General features: G+C 52.1%; 2 protein-coding genes across 2 annotated transcripts in view; both read left to right on the top strand.

The window, feature by feature from the left end:
- Nucleotides 1-2,507: 2,507 nt before the first annotated feature.
- SFRP1 (secreted frizzled related protein 1) lies at nucleotides 2,508-12,661 on the top strand. Its single transcript, XM_019622653.2, has 3 exons — nucleotides 2,508-3,223; nucleotides 6,163-6,240; nucleotides 9,626-12,661. Exons 1-3 carry the CDS (start codon nucleotides 2,701-2,703, stop codon nucleotides 9,946-9,948), a joined length of 924 nt encoding a protein of 307 aa, XP_019478198.2. The 5' UTR covers nucleotides 2,508-2,700; the 3' UTR covers nucleotides 9,949-12,661.
- A 150-nt stretch (nucleotides 12,662-12,811) lies between these two features.
- The window catches only part of ZMAT4 (zinc finger matrin-type 4), a 96,358-nt gene continuing 87,507 nt past the window's right edge, over nucleotides 12,812-21,662 (top strand). Inside the window, exon 1 of the mRNA XM_085242729.1 lies at nucleotides 12,812-13,222. The gene's annotated coding sequence lies outside the window, so the exon portion shown is untranslated. The remainder of the gene's footprint in view (nucleotides 13,223-21,662) is intronic.

The raw sequence follows: 21,662 nt of genomic DNA, 5'->3' as shown, positions 1-21,662 counted from the left end.
ATTTGGGGGCTCCACTTTGCTGCTCATGCACGAAAGGCAGTCATTTGGCAAAAATCAGCTCAGTTAGCAGCCATTGTTCGTAAAGAGCCTGGGGCTGAATGGGCTCAGGGCTAATATATTCTATTATCCCATGCCTGCCTGTTCCCGGACAACATGGAGGGAAAGGCACATTCCAGTCCCAGCAGCCAAGCACTGTGGGCAGAGCAGCGGGGCCAGAAGGGATGGAGTTGCAGTGGGCACAGCTCAAGGGCTGCAGTTTGCCACAGTGTGCTGGCCATGCTGAACCTTCAACACTGCATGCCCGTGGCAGGGGGATGGGAGCACCCAAGCAGCAAAGCAAGCGGTCCTGCAGGGTCCCACAGCCTGCAGGACAAACAACAGAGACCGAAATAAGCATGGTTAATTGAGCTGGGCTTGTCACAGGGCAGGGAGGACTCAGGATAACCAAAAGGGTGCATGTTACAAGGCATCTTGTTATTCAGTAAGGATATGCCAGCCCCTGTGGGAGAGGCAACAATAAATGGCTGTAAAGTAAAGTTAAATAATGACATTGCAGAAACTTAGGAAGCAGCAGAGGGCTACGTAATTGTGAATGGAAATGGCTGCACAGGCATTTAGAAAAGTTAATGCCCAGTTTGGAAAGGGTTTATTGCAAGAGCACTGCTATATATACTGCTTATGCCGTGTGTTATGCAATGGAGTGGTCTAGACCAGAGCTGCTAGATTTTTTTCTTTTTTTTTTCGAGGCAGTTCTATTTCAGCCAACAGTTCACTCATGAATACCCATGCAGGTGCAGCTGCCATGAATACGGCTACCAAATACAGAAGGGTGCCAGCAGAGCTGCTTGTAGGGCTGAGGATGGAGTTGTCCGTGCTGTCTGTGGGATGCTTCAGAACCAAAGCAACAGACCTGCAGCGTTCTGCTGGGATGGGGAGGGCTGAGCTGGGGTGGGCAGCCCTGGGAGATGCAGCCAGCCCAGGGAGCAGCGTGGATGCTCTGGATACGTGATGCAGTGCATCTCTGGAATGGTTTTGTTTCTCTCTCTGTTGAAGGGGGTGTAAGCAGCTCTGATGGAGAGCTCTAAGACTTTCTGGTGCTGTTGCAGTTAAAAATGGAGCGTTGCTTGCAAAGCGTGCTTCTGAGCACCCAGAAGTGCAGGGGTCTGTGTTCAGGACCAGACAGTTGTGCCTGCAGGCATAGTACTTGGCTGTGAATAAATATTCTTGAGAGAAATGCAGCCAAACAGCCTTAAGCAGATCCATGTCCTCTTTTGTGCTATACTGCAACACCCTGCTTGGACTCTGCAATATGTTCTATGTTCTGTGAGATGTTTAGTGTTTCTAAACTGGTGTTGGTAAAGGCAAATTCTAGGACATCAGGATTTCCCCAGGGATGAAAAGCCCATTTTGCAGCTGTTTCTTCGTGCAAACAGCAATCAGGGTTCTACTGCCATTCCCTCCTGAGCAGCAGGGAAGGGCCTGCTCCATCCCACTGCTTTTCATTCAGTAACTGGCACCTTACGGCGAAGACTTCTCTTGTTTACTACTGAATTCTCCACTTCATTAGCAGTGCTAACAGGCTGCTCTCTTCTACTGGGCCTCAAGTGGCTCTTTCACGCTTGCAGGCTGCAGAACCTCTTCCATTTACCTCTCAATGAGGTGTAGTTCCTGCTTTTAATATCACAAGCTGTTTCAGCAGAAGGCAGCAACAGTAACTGAGCTCAGTGTAGGGCCAGGGAAGGGGCTCAGGGGAGCACAGGGACCGCCTGATGTTCCAACTCCTGCACACAGGGTGACTGAGCTGCACGCCCAGAACCGAGGGGCCCAGCTGTGCCCACATGTGATGGTGGGGCAGCACTGGGTGCTGCTGCTGCACGGCTCCAGCACTGTGGGCATGCTTCCAGGCGTAATTCCTCTTTAAGAAACAGACCTACTCTTTCTCCTGCTTCTCCCCCCCCCCCCCCCCTTTTTTTTTTTTTTTTTTTTTCCCCTGCAAATACCATAGTTTGGGTTGGAATTTGTCCACAGGGAAATGAGATCTGCACGGTCCACTCCAGGTTCTCAGAAACATTCACAACCTTGGAAAAGCTGCTTAGGAGCACTGGGGCTTTGCAGAGCTGCTTCAGCTCCGTGCCACAACTGCCCCCGGCACCCCCAGCTCTCCCGGGGAGGAAGCAGCAGGAGCTACGGCCGCGCTCACGCGTTTCCTAAGCCTAAGGGAGCCTCCCCGTCTTTTCGCCTTCCCCGAACACCTCTCCGCGGTGCCGCAGGTGCCTCGCCCTCCCGCTCGCTCCAAGGCACGGAGCTCCTCCGCCGGACCGCGGCGCCGTCGGGGCTCGCCTGGGGCGGTGCGGAGGCGGCCGGGCCGGTGCGGGATTGGCTCCCGGTGCCGCTGATTGACATCGGAGGACGAGTCCGCGGCGGGCGGTACCGCCGTGATTGGCTGCCGGGGGCTCACAAACCCGCGGCGCGGGGCGGTGGGGCCAGAGTGGGGCCGGGGTTGGGGAGGGAGCGGGCGGCTTTGCGAGGGGGCAGCGGCGGCAGCGACGGGCATCTGGCGGGAGGGGCCGCCGGACGTCGGGTGGGAGTCCCGGGAAGGGGTGGAAGGGGTGTCTGGGAACAGAGCGGGGGAATCCGGCTGAAGCTGCGGGGAGTGGCGGTGCCGCGGGCGGTGCCGTCGGGGCGGCCGTCGGCGCGGCCATGGGCGGAGTGCGGGGCGAGCTGCGGGCGCTGCTGTCGCTGGCCGCGGGGCTGCTGGCGTGCGGCGGGGCCAGCGAGTATGACTACGTGAGCTACCAGTCCGATCTGGGCCCCTACCCTGGGGGTCGCTTTTACACCAAACCTCACCAATGCGTGGCCATCCCAGCCGACCTGAGGCTGTGTCACAGCGTGGGTTATGATAAGATGGTGTTGCCCAACCTGCTGGACCACGAGACCATGGCCGAGGTGAAGCACCAGGCGAGCAGCTGGGTGCCGCTGCTCAACAAGAACTGCCATATGGGCACCCAGGTCTTCCTCTGCTCCCTCTTTGCTCCCGTCTGCCTGGACCGGCCGGTCTACCCGTGCCGCTGGCTCTGCGAGGCTGTGCGTGATTCCTGTGAGCCCGTCATGCAGTTCTTTGGCTTCTTTTGGCCAGAGATGCTCAAATGTGACCAGTTCCCACAAGATGATGTCTGCATTGCCATGACAGCTCCCAATGCCACCGAAGTCTCCAGGCCTAAAGGTAAGGCATGGTCAGAGCTGGGGGGAGGGGGAACGGATGTCAGCTCAGGAAAGGCTGTATTCTTGTCCCCAGGCAGGATGGATGCGCTGCCTGCTCCTTGCCACTCTTGGAGCAGTAATCGTGGAGCCTGGGGAGTTGCAGTGCTGTAATCTGTGCATCCCTGTTCTCCTGAGAAGTGTTTCTCTTCCATGCTTGGCTCGTGTGGGACCACTCTTCAGCTGCAGTGGGATGCGTGCTTACACATGGCAGGAATGTCTGGCTGGAGTAGATGGTGGCAGTGGTCCCAGCAGAGCACCACGCTTGCCAGGCAGCACTGAGGCTCAGTTGCCTGCCCGAGTGGAGGCACAGTGAGTTGCAATGAGTCTGGTTTGCTGCTGGAAACTTTTAAAATAATCAAATGAACGTTCTGGTGTAAGGTAAGCATTCTGTGTTAAAGCACTTTGTAAAGCTACTGAGAGGTGTTTGCAGAGGGAGAAGGCAGGGGCTGTAGGAGAGCACAGCACTTACTGAAGCAATTGCTGGAAGGAGCTCTTTGTTTTCAGGGGAGGCTCTAAGATCTCTGCTCTGGGTGAACCCAGACCCTTGGTCCAGACTGCTGCTGTGTCTTGTGAACAGGTACAAAGGTTGCTTTTATTCCTCAGGGACTTGCAGCCAAGTAGAGCCTGTAGAGCTGCCCCTGCTCAGGGCTGTGTGCAGGTCAATGTCTTCAGAGGCTTTAGTAGCTCCAGACCTGGGGTCACCCTTGTGAGCAAGCAGCATCTGCCAGTCTTCTCTGGTGTGGTTCAACAGCCGTCTTTGTGATGAACTTTCAGGCCTGTTTAGACAGTTGGGGCAGCATTGCTTTCTTTTGGTGCTGTGCAGCAGCACGATGTTCGGTTCCACACTGTCACTCACATCACTGCAGTGACTTTGTTACAGCAAAGCCCCTCTGCTGCCTGCAGCTGCGTGCAGACTTCTGCTGGTGTGTACTCCTGGAGCCCCATGGATTTCAGGCTCTGGGGTGTTTCCTATTGATTCAAAGAAGGTCAGAGCCCAGCAGTGTCCCTCCCCCCACCCCATTCTCAGGGCATTAATAAGAACGAGTCTTTTCAGTATTTTTTCCCATTAACACCTTAAAATTGGAATTTGTTTCTGCCTCTCAAAGAGCTGACCTGCTGAATTCCTTTCTCCTTAAGCATTAGGCAGTAAAGCCTGCAGGCCCACAGGATGCATCAGGGGAGTTGCAGATTAATATAGCATTACACATTCCTTTTCTCTGCCCCTGGAGTAAGCTAGCTCTAAAGCCAGGCATTAGAAAATGGTCAGCAGGGAGAAAAACTGGGAACAGTCCTCAGAGTGAAGCTGTCACATGCAGAACGTGGGCTCTGTCCCAGCTGTTGTAGGTTGGGAGGTGGTCAGAGCTCAGACTGTTGGGTGCTCTCAGGGTGCTGGGGGTTGGGCTGAGGTCCCTGAGCTGCCCAGGGTGCACAGCAGCAGCCCCTGCTCACACTGTGGGTGTGCTACAGCATCCCTGGGGCCATGCACACAGCTCAAACAAAGCCTGACTTTTCACCAGGGAACAGTGAGTTTTATTTTACGTTTTTTTTTGTAGGAGCTTGGAAAGCTTGTAGGTTTGGCATGGTGGTGGCTTTCCTGCTGGCTATCTGCCCTGTGTGGGCTCGACCTCCTGGTGTGCACTTTGGCTTTGAGATAAGCTGATGATGAGGGGTATATCCCTCTGCTCCCAGGGTATGGGCTCGGGTGGTCTGCAGCTCAGCTGCTCTCCTCCTGGCAGCAGACAGTGTGGGGTCCTCCCTCCAGCATCCCTTTGCCATGAGCTTGTTAAATGTACAGGCAGTATGGAAAGATTCTGACTGCTCATTTAAAAATAAAGCATTTGGGCTGTCATCATGTCCCAGAAACTGTCTTCTCCCCATGTCCCTGTAAGCTAAGCTGGTAAAGTGGCTATGGCATTTGGTAGGGTGTTGGAAGGGGATGTCGCCCAGCTCAGACACAACAGGAATGGCATTTCTAGGGCTGCTCCTGGACGCAGGGAGGATTACCTTATTGCTGGCAAACCGAGACAATTGGAAGGCCAATTGCTCTACATGTGTGATTAATAAAGACGTGGCTTATGACCCCAGGAATGAATGAGGGTTTGGCACAAAACAGGATGGGTGGTGGGAGGGGAGAAGCACTGCACAGGAATGAATGTCCAGCTGGGAGTCCCACGGGGCGTCTGCGGACGAGGCAGCAGCACTGTGGTCTGCACGAGGTGTGCAGCTTTGCACCCTCCTGCTGGTAGCTGCTGTGCTGCAGGTCCAGGCTCCGTCTGCCTGCGGAGGCTGGCAGATGTTGCACTGCAGTCTGGCTCCAGAGAACAGCTCTTGTGTGTGGGAAAGAACCCTTGTGCTGGACCGAGAGCATCTCCCTGCTTCAATAAATTCATCCGTCAGTAGCACAAACCTCTGTCTGTGCTGCTGGGTGGTCTCTGCTGGCTGGAGGCAGGAACCTGGAAGCAGTTCATTATCCTCTGGATGTGAGGAGCTCTCCTGATGAGCTGGGTTGTGCATGTCCTGAACGCAGTCTGGCTCTGGGGTGGTTACCCTTGTTGTGTGAGCCTTCCCTGCCATACCTTTGCATGTGCTGTGTGCCAGCTTGGTGCATCGTGGGACAGAGCATCAGCAGGCTGCTCACCATGCAAACAGCTTCTCCAGCCGGGAGCTTGGCCCTGAAAACTCCGTTCTGTGTCAGTCCTGTCCTCTGCAAGCAGCTGCCTGCACCTGGGCTGGGGGGAGCAGGGCTGGCAGGAGGCTGTGCTGGGGCTGGGACCAGGCAGGTGCTGCCCTGCTGAGCTGGCTGCTGGCACCCCAGGGCAGGGCTTCAGGCTGCTCTTGGCTCTCCTGGGTTTGTGGTGCTCTTGGGCTCGTTCCTCATCACCTGTTCTTTCTTCTCACCAGGAACCACTGTGTGTCCCCCGTGTGACAACGAGATGAAGTCGGAGGCCATTGTTGAACACCTGTGTGCCAGCGAGTTTGGTAAGGAAGCCTTCCTGCTGCTATTCCTCACTGGTATGGTTCTGCATTGTGGAGAAGAGAAGGCACTTGGTGCCCTGACTGCAGAGCGTCCTGCTTCCCTTCCAGCTGTGCCTGGTGCAGCAGGTTGGGTAGATGATGCTGGAAGGGCATCTCCCTGTGCAGGGAGCAGGGCACTACAGGGTGCTACAGCTGCTCAGCAACCACTGTGCTACCTGGGCAAGCTGAGGGCTGCCTTGTTGTGGGCTTGGAGGTGTTCTTGGGGTGCTGGGAGGCTTCCTGGGCTGTGCAGGGCAGTGCAGCTTTGCATAGGCTGGATCCTGGACCACTGGATTCCCACCACCCTTGTGGTCGATATGGGTCAGCAGTACAGTCCCATTGCCTGGGGGCAAGCATGCCTCTAGATGTCAGTGTTGATGCGTGGTGGCAGCAGTGTATGGGATGTGTCTGGTGGGGAATGGGGTCTTGGAGCTGCATGGCCCCATGGCAGCTCAGCAGGGAGGTGTCTTTGGGTGTCTGCTGCCCAGGCTGCTGGCATCCCTGGGTCTCAGCAGAGTTCTGCTCTTCTTGCCAAGTCTGGGTGTTGAACCCAAAAACCCATCCCTTGCCTTTTTAAGGCTGAGAAGTGAAGGGGAAAAAATGCAGTGCTGTTGGAAAGCTGTGTCCTAAATCCATTATGGCTCATAAGTGAGTCAGACAATCATAGGGAAACAGAGCTTCATTAAAAACAAAAAAAAAACCCACAAAGAAACAACCAAAGAAAGCTGTTGCAGGGAAAAATACGAGCTTTTTCAGATCAAGCCCAGCATTAACTGGTTTTGACATCCTTGCTAGTGTCTGTAACTTTCCTGAAAAGCTATTAAAGGGGCATTGAGCAAGGTGTGCATTCCGTGGGGATTAGCACTTGAATGTGTGCTGTGCAAACCCCAACCTGCTCTGTGCTGATGCTTTACCCCTTCTGCTGGAAATGAATTCCCCACGCCTGCAGGTTTGGTATGCCAAAAGGCCTAACTAAGTTCAGTGCAGACTTTTTCTAACGGGGGAAAGCATCCACAGGAACACCCATGTAATAGTTCCTCAGGAATGTGTGTGCTCCCGGAGTGCAAGAATTCAGTGTGGCTGGGAGCTGCCTGCCCTGAGCTGCTCATCTGTGGCCCAGGAGTTTTCTTGTGAAAACGAGACAACTTCTTCCTGGAGAGGAGTCCAGAGCAGCTGAGCAGGACATAACTGGTGTCTGCTGCGTGTGAGGCATCATTCTTTCCTCACAATGGAAAGCTGGTTGCATTTTGGGTTGCCTTTTGTTCTCCTCTTCCTCTCTTGTCACCAGAATAAATAGCAGTGGAAAAGTTCATTTGCGTGGATTCTCAGTGGTGTAGGTTTCAAGCTGCTGCCTTTGGCACTTCTTCCTTCTGCCACTGTGTTCTTCCTCCTCCATTGAGGAGAGGTTCCCTCCAGCCACTCTGGTGTGCTGGGAGCTGGGCTGAAGGATGTGGGCAGGATGCTTTGGGGATGCCTGGCAGTGGGGAGCAGCTGGTGAGCGATGGGTCGGCCCCAGGAAGTGCTCTCCCAGCACAGGATCCTCAGATCTCTGTTTAGTCTTCAGGGGTTACTGTCGTGGGGGTGATTTCTCACGGAGAGCTGTTTATCTGGTGCTAACATAAACTCCCGTCCCCTCCAACTGAGGTTTCTCATGCACATCCAGCAAGGTAAACACCGGCAGCTGACAGGTTACAGAACCTCATCACAGCCAGACATGTACTGTAAATGTTTAAACTACGTGCACTGCGAGGGGCAGCTGGTGGTGGGCTCTGCTCACTGCTCTTTCCTAGTTCACGTGGTGCCCTTGTTGCAGGGCTCCTGCACATCCCTGGGCTGTGCTGTTGGTGCTCTGCCTGCTTGTTGCAGCTCGGGGTTGGGCAGCCCTGGCATGCTGCTGCTCTCCGTTTCTCTTGGTGGGTGTATTTATCGTTTCTACCCTTTCCCTGAGGTCTGAGAGATCCTGCCCAGCACGCTCTTGCTGAACCAGGACTGCAGTAAGATCAATACACGCTGTTTATTTTTCCCCTTGACTGACAGCTCCTTGCCTGCACCCTTCTCCAGTTACAGCCCTAATGTGTCTTCTGGCAGGTTTCCTTCTTCTGTGCGATTCCTGAAGGAAGGAGCAATGAGGCTGCAGGAACAGCAGAGCTTTCCACTCTCTCACATTCCCTTCCCTGCCCCTGGGGGTGCTGGTGTGGGGCTCCTACATGTGGGGGAGCACTGGGATGGAGCCAGGTGGTGTGGGCTGGGTACACCTGGGGTGGGGGTGATCTCAGTGATGTGCTCCTGTGCCTTGTGCTGTTCCAGGGCTCGGTGCAAATTGAGCTGCTTTGGTCTCTCCTGCTCTGTAAAGCTTGCATCTCTAGCTCCCTGAGCATCCTGAATTTGGAAAGCAGATAGAAAGAAAGCTTTCCTTTAGTTTCCAGCCCTGGATTGCTTTCCTGTACAGTAATAGTATAACACGACAGGGCTCTTGGCAAGCACAACAGCCTTTTTTGGCATGTGGGCAGACAAATACCATTATTCTCACTGCCAGTGCAGTGGCTGGGAGCACGAGGTAGCACACAGACTGTGCTGCCTTCTTGAGGCTGTCATTGCTGTCCTGCTGCCATGTGTGTCTGCAGTGGTGACCTGAATACGACGTGTATTTATTGCTACAAGTTCCAGCAGGGCAGAACTTCAAGGAGCAGTGATGCAGGGGACTCTTTCCTCTGCCAGAGCCCGTGGCTTCTGCTGTGCTATCTGCTGCTCACACGTCTGAGGATCAAATGGGAAGGGATAGCAGACCATCACATATCTGAAAGTTATTTATCTGCAGCTCTGAAGTAAACTCCCAAATGATGGAAATATGTTAGTCATTTTTGGCCATATGTGCTTTTCCCAAAAAACGAGACAGAGCCAAATGGCACAGAAGTGGTACTTTAATGTACAACACATTTCCATCATTTTTCCCATGCTTACTAAATTCCTGTTCATGGTCATGGCAAATGAGCATTAATTTTCTTTTATTTGGGTTGCTATTTACTCAGGAAGGCACTGAATCCAAAGAGGAGAATTCTTCTGTTGGTATGGGATGGGGTTGGCCCTGCTCCCCAGGTCCCCACCAGTTCATACATAGCAATACTCAGTGTTCAGAATGTGTTCCACAGCTGCCTGAGGGCAGGAGAGCCTGAAAGCAAATGTTTGAGGAGCTGAGTTGATCTCTTAAGAATCTCTCTGTCACTGCTCAGCTAACATTTTGCTAGCAAATCACGCGTTGTGCTGCTGAACAAATTTCCTTCTCAATTAAAATTGTTTTGTGCTGAGAACTTCCTGTTTTTTTTTCCCTTCTCCTTGGCTTGTTTTTCAGCTCTTAAGATGACCATCAAGGAGGTGAAAAAGGAGAATGGGGACAAAGTGATCATTCCACGGAAGAGGAAGGCGCTGAAGCTGGGGCCCATCCGCAAGAAGAACCTGAAGAAGTTGGTGCTGCTCCTGAAGAACGGGGCTGACTGCCCCTGCCACCAGCTGGACAACCTTGGCCACCACTTCCTCATCATGGGCCGCCAGGTGAAGACCCAGCACCTTCTGACAGCCATCTACAAGTGGGACAAGAAGAACAAAGAGTTCAAGAAGTTCATGAAGAAGGTGAAAGCTCCGGACTGCCCAACGTTCCCATCTGTCTTCAAGTGACCCCCATGGGGGCCAAACCCCCCTTTTCTTCCTCATCCTCAGAGCTCCCCCAGCCCCACCTCCTGCCCCATGCCAGCATTTCCCAGAGTGAGCACTGAGCAGACCCTGAGGTCATGGACCACATACATCTGCAGTAGCCAAAGACCCATTGCTGTGAGTTCATGGAAATAGCAACGATCAGATGCAGAGGGGTGTGAGACCACACGATTTTGGACATGACCCTCGTGACCACCTGTATTTGTGGCTGCAGGAGAACCCGAGTTAATCCCTACAGGACCAGAGCCAGCCTATTGGAAAAGTATTCCATCCTGACAATACGAGCTAATAAACAAGTGAAGCAGCATCCATCGAACCCCTGATAAAACCTCCTAGTAGCTAAATTGCCCTCATGGTAAATACAAACCAACCAGTATTCCAGTCTGAGTGCCTTTGGGTTGAGCCTCAGCCCTGGGACCTCACGGTGCCCTGATTTGCTGGGTCTCACTCCCAACCATTGCATGGTCCCACACACCTGGCTGTGTCCCCCAGCGAGGCTCTGCTTGCTGGCTCGTGTCATTGCTCATCTTACCACCAATATTTCGTAGTTTCTTCAGGCTGTCAGCAAAACATTGCAGTGCAGAAGGGCAAGGAGTGGTCCCTGTGGAGCAGCACAGGGCTGCATCATCTCCGTGCTCCTCTTCCTGCAGTTGCTGTGGGACTGATTGGTGTCCAGGTTTTGATGTGTGACAGCTTGGCTTTGGATGTACTGTTGGTTTTTTTTTTTTCCTGTCATCAATATGTCACCTTAGCGTGAGGTTGTGTCGTTTTATGAAAGACAATGAATACTGCATCCAAATGATTACATTTATTGACCAGGCTGAAATTCATTATTCTGTTAATTGGACGTGTTCTTTTCTGCATAGTCCCACATTGCTCCACATTAATTACACCATCCTGCTTCTATTCATCATTCTCATCAATCATGATTGCTCTTAAGAGAATGACTGTCTTAAAACTTGAAATAATCCTGTAGCTTTGCAGTTAACTCTGCTCAGATCTGGTGAATGAATTGTTCTCTGGCTCGGGAGCGCTGTGTGTTTCTTTCATGACTGAACCATGGACTTTATTGTAGATAAACTCCCTAAATATGCTGAGCACCCTGATGAATGCTGCTTCAGAACTAGCAGAGAGATGGATTTAGGATGTGAACTCTTTAGAAAATCCCACTAAGTGTCTTAGACCACAGCGTGTATTAGCATTGTTACTGTGATGCAAAGTTAATCATTGTAGATAATGTACTTTATCAGTGAATTTAAAAAAAAAAAAAAAAAAAAGGAGCAAAACCACAAAAAAGATCCACCCTAAGCTTTAGAAGCAGCTCAGGGCTGCTGAGCTGAGCTGTGTGTGATGTTTCAGACACAGTGTGTTGGTCGTTGTACCACCCTGCTGCCAAACTGCTGTGGGATCTGCCAGCAGTTCTGTGCAGATGGAGCAGGCAGAGCCCCTGTGCATCATTGCTTCCCTTGTGCTCTCTTTGTACGTGGAGGATTTTAATAATAATAATAAAAAATAACAGCACTAAGAGTTTGATGTAACATGGTGTGGTAGACAGGATATATATTTCCATTTTGTTTTAACGTAATTTTAGAGCATTAATTTTAGAACCTGTGTGGCAGCCCCAAATCAGAGCTGCAGCTGCTGCCTGTGCCCCCCTGGGCTCCCATCTCCTCCACCCTTTGGGGGTCCTTGGGGTGGAGCAGCACTGGGCTGCAGTTCCAGGCCCACAGTGCTGAGGCTGAGGCTGCAGAACAACATCAGCATCTGCTTCCTTGGCGTGGCTGAAAGCCTCAGACGTGGTGAAGGTGTTCAGCACTGCAGCCGCAGCAGTCTGCTCATGGGAGATGATTTCAGTGGTCGGTTTTGACGTTGCATTTATTTTCAAAACTAATATCTGTTCTTTATGCTTTGTCTTTTATGTATCAATCGTCTCTTAACTAAAACTGCTAAATTAATCAACAACGATGTGATTTCCCCTCCCTGTTTTTATAGAGACATCGTTTTCTGTCCCACGTGGGTGCTGTCAGAGGTGGCTGCAGTGCAGTGCAGTGCAGTGGGACGTGATGCGATGCTGGGGATGTCTGGGCTGGATGTGCTGCAGCTTTTTTGGACAAGAGGAGGGAGATGCATCTCACAACCAAACTTAACGCTCCCCAGTGGTGCACCCCTGCTCTTAGAACCCAGAAATCATCTTACAGTGCAGCCCATGCACTCTGCAAACAGGTCTGGGGGTGTGAGAGCCACGTGGGGGTCATGCAGGGCACAGAGCTGCAGTGGGCTTTGAGGGCTCCACATTCCTTATTTACTCGTGAGGCTCGAGGGGAGCAGCCCAAGCTACACATCAAATAGGTTTTGAAGGACGAATGCTCCAAATGTGATTGTGACAGCGTAGAAGAAGAGCACAGATGTTGTGTGAGTGCTCTGAGCAGGCACTACCCAGAGCTGTGTGAGGAGTCTGTGCTGCTGTGGGAACCTCTCATGTGAGCACAATGCATTACAGCAGAGCACTGCTTGCTTTTCTCATGGTATATTTTGACAAAGAAATCTGTACTTGATTGTTTTGCTTTGTTTTAAACTTGTGGTTGATATAAACACATTATGGCTTCTGTTCTCTCTCTTCTGTGATTGGAGCAAGAAAACCTCTCAATAAAATGTTGGGGTTTTTTTTTTTCCTCCCTTTCAAAGTTATTTTTATTGTTGCCTTTTCCATATCAGTTGCATTACTCATTCTGACATCCAAGGGTTCAGCACACTGTCTCTATGCAGACACAGCTTATCTTCACTGCTGCCCGGCAAGGAGAGATGCAAGAGCTTCAACCATAGATCCACAGTGCTGAGACAGAAGTGCTGTCAAAGTGCTGCTTCTAGGCAGTGCTTTATCTGTACATTAATAGCCCTGTTGCAAACCAGCTAGCTCACACCCGTGCAAACAAAGGCAATGAGCTCCTTACAAAACAAACAGCACTGTCTGCAGGAATTATTTCCTAGAAAATGTTGTTGCTGTCACTGGTAGAAAGGAAAGCAGGCACACACATTAGCCAGCCCTGGCTCCAGCTCTCAGGTTATTCCAATCAGAGCAGTCACCCATCCTTTGAGAAGCAGCCAGCAGGGCTGAGCATAGCCTGGAGTTGGTCTCAGGTTGGAGGGGAGGTTTGATAGTGGAGAAATCAGGGAGCTCCTGCCTTCCAGTGCCCCTGGCCAGGGACATCAGCAACAGCACGTGGTGCCATGAGAGCAGGTAAGAGCAGCTCAAACATATGAGTTATGCTATAATCGGTTCAAATACTGATTGTTATGAGTTCTATTTATGCAGCATGCTCATTCTAAACCAGGACTTTTATGAGTTCTGCTGTGTAATAATTCGGGGTGAGATTTTCACGTGCACGTATGTAACTGTAAAGTAAGGTGTGTGCTTAGATCCTGCTGAGTGCTGGGGGTGCAAAGAAATACCCAAAGTTAGGGGAGTTTTGCTGACCCGAATGCACTTTGTTTCAGGCTCTTGTGTCCAGCTCTGAGTCTGGCTTCACAATGCAGGGAGGCTGAGAAGGCTTGGGGATGGTTGAGGGCTGCCCAGCAGTGACTGCGTTGTGTCTATGGGCTGTGCCCCATGGAAAACTGCTTCTAGCTTGTGTGAGGGTGTAACAGCTGATCTGGCAGCACGAGGATGCTCAGCCTTGCCAACAGCCTGCCCTGGGCTTGTCTGATTCTTGCGTAAAATAAAATATCATCCTCTTGTGACTCAGTTTATCCTCCCAGTATGTTTATCTTATTTGCTCCAGCATTCTTTCTGTTGAGTATCGTCTGTTAATTGAGTTTCTGGTCTCCAGTTCATAGTTAAGCTCTAAATAAATACGGTTTGCTTTCATGCTATACAAAAGTCATCTTCCATCCCACAATTAATTTCTTGTCCTTGGCAATCTGTGTTCTTCTTTGACCCCTGCTGGGGAACACAGGGCTGGAAATTGTGAGCAATTAGGGACGGTTTCTCCTGGAGAAGAGCAGATACCAGGCTGGCGTGTCTGACAAGGAGCTCTATTAACGTTCTGCAGGATGGGGAGGTGATGCACAACAGCTGCTCAGGCAGTCTGGTGACATGTCTGCAAGGGAAATGCTGCCTGTGTTTATCTGCAGTGCTGCTGCTGTCTGGGCACGGTGTAACACCAGTTCCCACCAAAGCCCTCCTTTGCTCTGGTGGTGTTCAGCTTTGCTGGGACACGTGCTGCAACTTCAGGACAGAACTGCCCCTCTTTGTGCTGCTGAGGGGCTGAAGTCCTACATGGGGTGGCGAGGAGACGTGTGGATGTCTCCACAGTGGGGAATGGTGTTTATGCCCTAATTCTGTAAAGCAAAGGGTGCCTTGCTGCACGTGGCCACACAAAGCGTAGACTGGGGGAGATGCACAGAGGAAAACAAGGAATTTGTAACGTGCCACGATGAAGAACAGAACAGGAAGTGGGAAAGAAATACTTCCTTTCCTTTCAGATGCTTTTGTGGAAAAAAAAGATCCATCAAGGATTAAAGAGATGCAAAACTCCCTGCTGTGTCTGAGTGTGCCCTGAGCCACAGGGCATGCAGACGTGGGAAGCTCTGCTTCAACCTCAGTGCAGAGAAAGTCCTCTATGAGATTGAGGGAGGGGAAAATCGCTCAGAATTCACAGCAAGTGCTGTAAAAGCCTCTGTTTTGTGAGGGCTCAGACTCATTTTATTGTCATTTCTTCTCTAGGAATCCCATCCGAGCCTCTGAGCATCCTAACTGTTGGCTGAGCTGCACCCCTCTGCTAGTCTGGAGGTGACAAAGTCACGTTTCAGTGCTCTTTTTGGGAGCCTGGCTGGCTCCTCTGCTCTATGCATGGGGCTGTGGCCCTGCACTACTGGCTTCCCTGGGCAGAGCTGTGCCAGCAGCCGTGGGTCGGCCCGTCAGGTCGGCTGGCTGAGCTGCAGAAGCCTCCCAGTCTCTGGAAAATGAGAAGTCTGTTCCAAGACCCTCCCAGAGAAGGCTGGAATCTCCTCTGGGCTGGCTGCTGGCCACAAGCTGTCTTGGTGGCAATGTAAGGGCAATGGTGTGCCCAGCTCTGCAGCGCAGGGTGACGGTGCCCGCAGGATCATCAGCTCAGCTGCACAGAGCTTCCAGGATCCAGGGAGCTGTGAGGGGCCAGCAAATAGTCCCACTTCTCTGCAGAAACGTACACAGCCTGGAAATGCTGTCAGTAACATTTTTTTCTGATGGAGATGTGTGCCAAGTCCTCACTTCAGCAAGGAGGTGTGGGAAAGCAGGGCTGTGGCTGGATGAACCACACCTGGGTCACAGTGCTGCTGCTGCTGCTCCGTGTGACCCCCACCAAACTCCTGAGTTATTAACATGGATGAGAGATTAATTTGCTAGAAGATATTTTTCTTTGCCACAAGAGCAAGCACATGCATGGCTCTGACCTGCAGTGCTCAGAACTTCATTAAACTGCACCAATGATGAACTGCAATTCCTTTAGCCAAAGCAATTTGCAACAGAGCAGCAGAGTAATTGCACCCAGCCTGGGCAATCTCCTCTGCTATTGCACAGTCAGGGTGAACACTAATCTGGAGAGATTGCAGCTCGGAAAGCAAATGGGATCCTGGGCTCCATCAGCAGAGAGGTGGCAGCAGGGACAGGGAGGTGATCGTCCCCCTCTGCTCTGCTTTGTGAGGCCCCATCTGCAGCACTGCGTCCAGGGCTGGAGCCCCCAGCACAAGAAAGACAGGGAGCTGTTGGAGAGGGTCCAGAGGAGCCACAGAGATGAGCAGGGGCTGCAGCACCTCCACTACAAAGACAGGCTGAGGGAGCTGGGCTTGTTCAGCCTGGAGAAGAGAAGGCTGTGGGGTGACCTCAGTGCAGCCTTCAGTCCCTAAAAGGAGCCTACAGACAGGAGGGGAATCAACCCTTTGAAAGGGGAGATAACAGCAGGACAAGGGGAAATGGTTTGAAGTTGAGGGAGGGCAGATTGAGGTTGGATGTCAGGGGGAAGTTGTTTGCTATGAGAGCGGTGAGGTGCTGGAACAGCTGCCCAGAGAGGCTGTGGATGCCCCGTCCATCCCTGGAGGTGTTCAAGGCCAGGTTGGATGGGGCCCTGGGCAGCCTGGGCTGCTGTGAGATGTGGAGGTTGGTGGCCCTGCGTGTGGCAGGGGGTTGGAGCTTCGTGATCCTTGAGGTCCCTTCCAACCTTGGCCATTCTGTGGGAGGACAGAGCATGTTTGTGGCAGTTCCAGGGTAATTCAGTGTGTGGCCATATGTGAGGTGCTGATGGCTGAGCTGCCCTCCTCACCTGCAGTGCCACTGCTGGGCACCCATGGGTGAGATCTCAGCATCCCCAGTGCCCAGCCTGGGGATGAGGGAGCAACCAGGGGTGGCTGCTGAGGTGATACATTGAATGTTCCATGTTAAATGGTCTTAAAAAAAAAAAAAAAAAGAATACTGAGCTAAATGTTTATGAAAATCTCCCCCCGGATTAATGGTTGCCAGACAGCTGAAGGGTAATTACATGTGATACTACTTTAATTATTAAGCACGGAGCTGCCCAGCTGAATTACTGTAGCCCCTAACTGCCTACTCCAGTGTTTACAATTTCTTCACCATTCCCTGTTCTTCCCTCTCACTCACCCTAAATGTTTATTTAATAATCCTGGAAGACCTTTTAAGCTTTCTGGGTTTAATGTTTGCTAAACACCCTGTCACTTTCACTTCTATTGAGAATTCCCTGGTTCTGCTCAGCCCCAGAGCTTTGCAGTGGGATGGGGCTGATGGGGAAGGTGGGAGCAGGCTGCACGTCCCTGTGCTCAGTGCTTCCCTGCCCTGGGTGGGCACTGAATGGGGCACAGAAATGGAGCTGGCCCACGGTGCTGCCAGTTGTGTCATTTCTGTACTGCGTTGCCTCCACCTCCAAGCTCTCCGGTGTGCTCACGCAGTATTAATTTCAGCAAATTCATTTTTCTTCACAAAAGCTTTCGGTTATTTGAGATTAGGGGCTGTTAGGGCTCATTGTTTCCCAAGCTGTGCCTTGTTTTGCTGCGCTGCTCTGAGTCTGGTCTGCAGGAACTTAATCTCCCCTCTCCTGCAGTGGTTCTGTTCTTAGAAAATCTGTTCGCTGCTCTTGTGCAAATTGTTGATGGGAGATAGCAGTGGGCCTTCCTGCTTCTATTTAACGTGTCAGCAGAGAAAGACATCTGCTTGCAATTAAGGTACAGCCATGCTGAAGGATCGGGGTGGTAGATGTTAAACGATAATGGGAAGTCTTTATCAATTCATAATTCCTCGTGTCTTACAAAGGAATACATTTCATTTAAAATTCCTGGCCCAGGGAAAACCAGCAAAGCAGCAAGCGGTGCGGGCAGACTTGGGAACAGAGCAGAGGAATGGGAAGGATGGAAAATCCTGGCCTCGTTTCTAAAATGCCATGCGTTTCTGGGTGTTGCTGAAGGAGCCAAGCTTGGCTAAGGCAGGGAGGAAGCTCGTGGCAGGGTGTGCAGCCGGGGCCATTTCAGAGCTGGATCCCATTTCGGGGGCAGCTGCCCTTTGTGTCCCCTGAGCTGCTCAGTGACACGGGCTGCCAGCTCCCCTTGCTGAGGATGTTTGTCCCTTGTAGATGATGAACAGCCTGGTTTCGTTTCAAGCTCCCCCAGTGTTGATGTTACCAAAGTCTCTTCCTACCGAAGCAAATTCAGAACACCTCTTTGTCTTTAAGGTCTCAGACATGAGGCATGGGGAAGTTCCTGTCTGTGCAGCTTGTGACCAACGTGCAGAGCAGCCCTGGGCTGGCAGGGCTGAGCTGTGGCATCGCTCCATACTGACTGCTCCCCCTGATCTGCAGGGCTGATCTGCAGGGCTCTGGGATGAGGTGGGTGGCCCAGGAGCCCCCAGACCTCAGCTGGGGCACTGCTGTGTCTGCAGGATGAGGATGATGATGCATTCCCGGCAGCACTACAGCTTTCCAAATCTCCACGTGGCTGTAAACCAGCTTGCAAAACCAAAGGCAAAAGCTGGATTTCACTGTTATCTTAGTGGAAACTTGGGCTTGGGAGGAGGAATGCAGAGGAATCTTCAAGTCTGAGCAGGGTCGAGGCACCGCGAGACAGCGATGCGGGATCCGGGAAATCTCCCCTGATCTGCAGTCCGTTCATCGGGTTTTTTACACACACTGATGTGCTGTTAAACTGCTGGCCCAGATGTGCGGAGCGATGGAAATTCAAAGCCTTTTTCACGAGCTAGTTTGGAAGATCATTAACGAGCAATTAGTTTGCTAAGTGTTTGGCCTCAGGGCTGCTTTATTTCCCCTTCCCCTCCAAAGGCAGCAGCAGCTTTGCTAAGCTCGAGGTGCGATTCTCCCCATCCCCTGGAGCTGCTGGGAGCTCCGTTGGGGGCTCTGCACGATGCTCAGCCAGGGCTGCGCGGCCCCCCCAGGCTGGCGGTCTCTCCTTGGCTCGGAGCATTGCATTATGCAAGATTGAGTTTGATTTGTTCCCCCTTCCTCTGATTTTTTTTTTATTTTTTTTTTAGTAGCTGACAGTTGCTACCAACGTGAGGCACTAATTTATTTATTTATTTATTTATTTTATTTGGGACGCATGAGTTCAGGCTCTTTAATCATTTCCAAATGCCTTCCTCTAAAGGCTATATTGTTTCAGCGTTCAGCCACTAATTTTTTGAAATCTCTGAAATAAGACTCTGCTCTTGAACATGTGCCGGAGAGTTGTTCCTTTGCACTGTATTTTAAAAATATACATGTGGTTTAATTCAACACAAGGACCGGAGGGGACATTTTTCCACCATTCCCCCCCTCCTCTTTTTCTTTAGAACGGTGTCTGCCAAACCACCGGGCTCTGTGCCAGCAGCAGCCCCTTGGATGAGCCCAAATGCATTTGGAGGTTAAAAAGTGTTTGCAGTGCAGCCCAGAGTCGTTGCATCGCAATGCAGGACCTGGGGAGTGTCCGCTGTCACCTGCTGGCTGAGGACAATGCCACCAGTGCTGGGATGCCGGCAGCAAAGAAGGGAAATTTAATGTGCTTGCACCGAAGGGCTTTTGTTCTCCTTGCTCTTTCGGTGTTGTTACGTGGGGCTGAAGCCAACACCGGGCCAATCCTTGCTCAGAAGCTTCGCAGTGCAGATGCTGGCAGCTGGTTTTGGAGAGGCAGCAATGCTGTGAGGTAGGCAAGAAATGGCAGCGCTTTTCTGAGAGCAGATGTTGAAAATCCCTGACGCGTTGAAGCAGTGGGATATTAGGATTCAAAAAAAGTGCAGTGAGACCAGAGAAAAAGGGCAGAGGAAAGGGAAAGCTGCTGCTGAGCACTTGGTGGAGGCAGAGGGTGCAAGAGGTGAGCATGAAGCTGATGCTCTGTGCTGGTGGGGCTGCAGCTGCTCTGCCTGAGCAGGCAGTGGCTGAGGCTGTGCAGTGCTGCCCACCTCGTTCCCTGCCCACAGTCAATGCAGTAAATACAGCAAGGAGATTTCCCAGCAGCAGCACTGACAGCCTCCGAGGGAGCTCCCATAGGAATCTGCTATTTGTGTTGGCAGTCATAAATCCTCCAGGACTCAGATGACAGCCGGAGGCATTATGAGTCTGGGCTGTCTTGTGTCTAATATCTGCACTATGTTGATTTGTGATTCACTGGCACAATTATTTCTGTTCAGCATCACCGACCTGTTTACAAAAATAAAGCAAATTAAATATTTAATGCTGCTTTAAAAAAAAAAAAAAAAAAGAGGTGCAGAAGGACAGCATACGTGTTGCAGCTTCCAGCAGGGCCCAGAAGCAGCAAATCTAATCGGTTCACATCGATCTTTTTACTGGTAATTCCACAGGAGATTTTCTACACTAATTAATAACCAGAGAGGCTGTGGATGCCCCGTCCATCCCTGGAGGTGTTCAAGGCCAGGTTGGATGGGGCCCTGGGCAGCTGTGAGATGTGGAGGTTGGTGGCCCTGCGTGTGGCAGGGGGTTGGAGCTTCGTGATCCTTGAGGTCCCTTCCAACCCTGGCCGTTCTGTGATTCCCCTCTCCCGGGTTCTGAGCAAAACCCGGGTAACGTCGGCTTTCTCCACGCTTCGCTCCCGCAAAACTTCGGGGGGGTTCGGGGCTGCGGGGGGGGGGGGAATGCGGCTGAGCCCCGCACGCGGCCTGCGGCTGCCACCTGGCGGCTCCGCTGCTGCCCGCATCCCCACCGCGTCCCGCTCCCATCCTGGCTATAGGGCCGTGCCCAGCGGGTGGTGGTGAATGGAGCGAAGTGCAGCTGGTGACCCGTTACGAGTGGTGTCCCCCAGGGGTCGGTACTGGAGCCCATCTTGTTTAATATCTTGATTGATGACCTGGATGAGGGCAGTGAGTGCACCCTCAGTAAGTTTGCAGGTGACACCAAGTTGGGAGGTGGTGTTGATCTGCCTGAGGGTAGGGAGGCCCTACAGAGGGATCCAGATAAGCTGGGCTGAGGTGAATGGGATGAGGTTAACAAGGCCAAGTGCACTTTGGGTCCTGCACTTTGGCCACAACAACCCCATGCAGCGCTATGGGCTTGGGGATGAGTGGCTGGATGACTGTGAAGGGGAAATGGACCAGGGGTGTTGGTTGATGCTCGGCTGAACATGAGCCAGCAATGTGCCCAGGTGGCCAAGTGGGTCAACAGCATCCTGGCCTGCATTAGAAATGGTGTGGCCAGCAGGAGCAGGGAGGTCATCGTTCCCTGTGCTCAGCTCTGGTGTGGCTGCATCTTGAGTACTGTGTTCAGTTTTGGGCCCCTCACTACAAAAAAGACATTGAGGAACTGAAACGTGTCCAGAGACGGGCAGGGAAACTGGTGAGGGGTCTGGAGCACAAGTCTTATGAGGAGCAGCTGAAGGAGCTGGGATTGTTCAGTCTGGAGAAGAGGAGGCTCAGAGGAGACCTCATTGCACTCTACAGCTTCCTGAAGGGAGGTTGTGCTGAGGAGGGGTTTGGCCTCTTCTCCCAGGCAACAAACAGGAGCCGAGGAAATGGCCGCAAGTTGTAGCAGAGGAGGTTGAGGTTGGACATAAGGAAGAACTTTTTCTCTCAGGCACTGCAATGGCTGCACAGGGAGGTGGTGGAGTCGCCGTCCCTGGCAGCGTTCGAGAGGCGTCTGGATGAGGAGCTGCGAGATCTGGTTTAGTGCTTGTGGTAGCAGCGGTAAAGGGAGGGCAGTTGGACTGGATGATCTTGCAGGTCGTTTCCAACCTTGCGATTCTATGGTTCTATGATCCTCAAGGCAGGAGATGCGGGGTGAGGGGTAGGTGAGGATGTGGCCCCAGGAGCTCTGTTGGAGGATGGAGAACGTTTAGCTTGCTGGTAATAATCAGGGCTTTAACCGTGTGCGATTTCAAATCCACCAAAGGGTTAACACAAACATCTCCGTATCCATTCCTGCAAAATGACCTCTGCAGGACCCTCCCAGCGATGCAGCTATCTCGTCTCCGTGCTCTAGGAGCTGCTTATCCTGAGCCTGACAGTTGGCTGCTGTCTCCAGACACTTCCGTGGCAGATGGTTTTTGTTACCATCACTATGTGGTACCTCACCTGCTCTGTCAACTTGGCACTGCGAGCTGCTGGGAGAGCAGAGCAATGCCACGTGGTGACCCCACAGGCTGGGCAGGAGTTCTGCACTTGCTGTCAGTGTGGGAGGTGATTTCTGATGTCGCTCCCCTAT

Source organism: Meleagris gallopavo, chromosome 24, assembly GCF_905368555.1.
Source record: "Meleagris gallopavo chromosome 24, MGAL_WU_HG_1.1, whole genome shotgun sequence".
NCBI lineage: Eukaryota > Metazoa > Chordata > Aves > Galliformes > Phasianidae > Meleagris > Meleagris gallopavo.
This window is presented reverse-complemented; position numbering and strand designations above follow the sequence as displayed.

Excerpts from the sequence above, each read along its gene's own strand:
- SFRP1 (XM_019622653.2), top strand. The coding sequence starts at position 2,701 with ATGGGCGGAGTGCGGGGCGAGCTGCGGGCGCTGCTGTCGCTGGCCGCG. Across the intron at positions 3,224-6,162 it reads CGAAGTCTCCAGGCCTAAAG|GAACCACTGTGTGTCCCCCG; the intron begins GTAAGGCATGGT and ends TCTTCTCACCAG. Across the intron at positions 6,241-9,625 it reads CCTGTGTGCCAGCGAGTTTG|CTCTTAAGATGACCATCAAG; the intron begins GTAAGGAAGCCT and ends CTTGTTTTTCAG.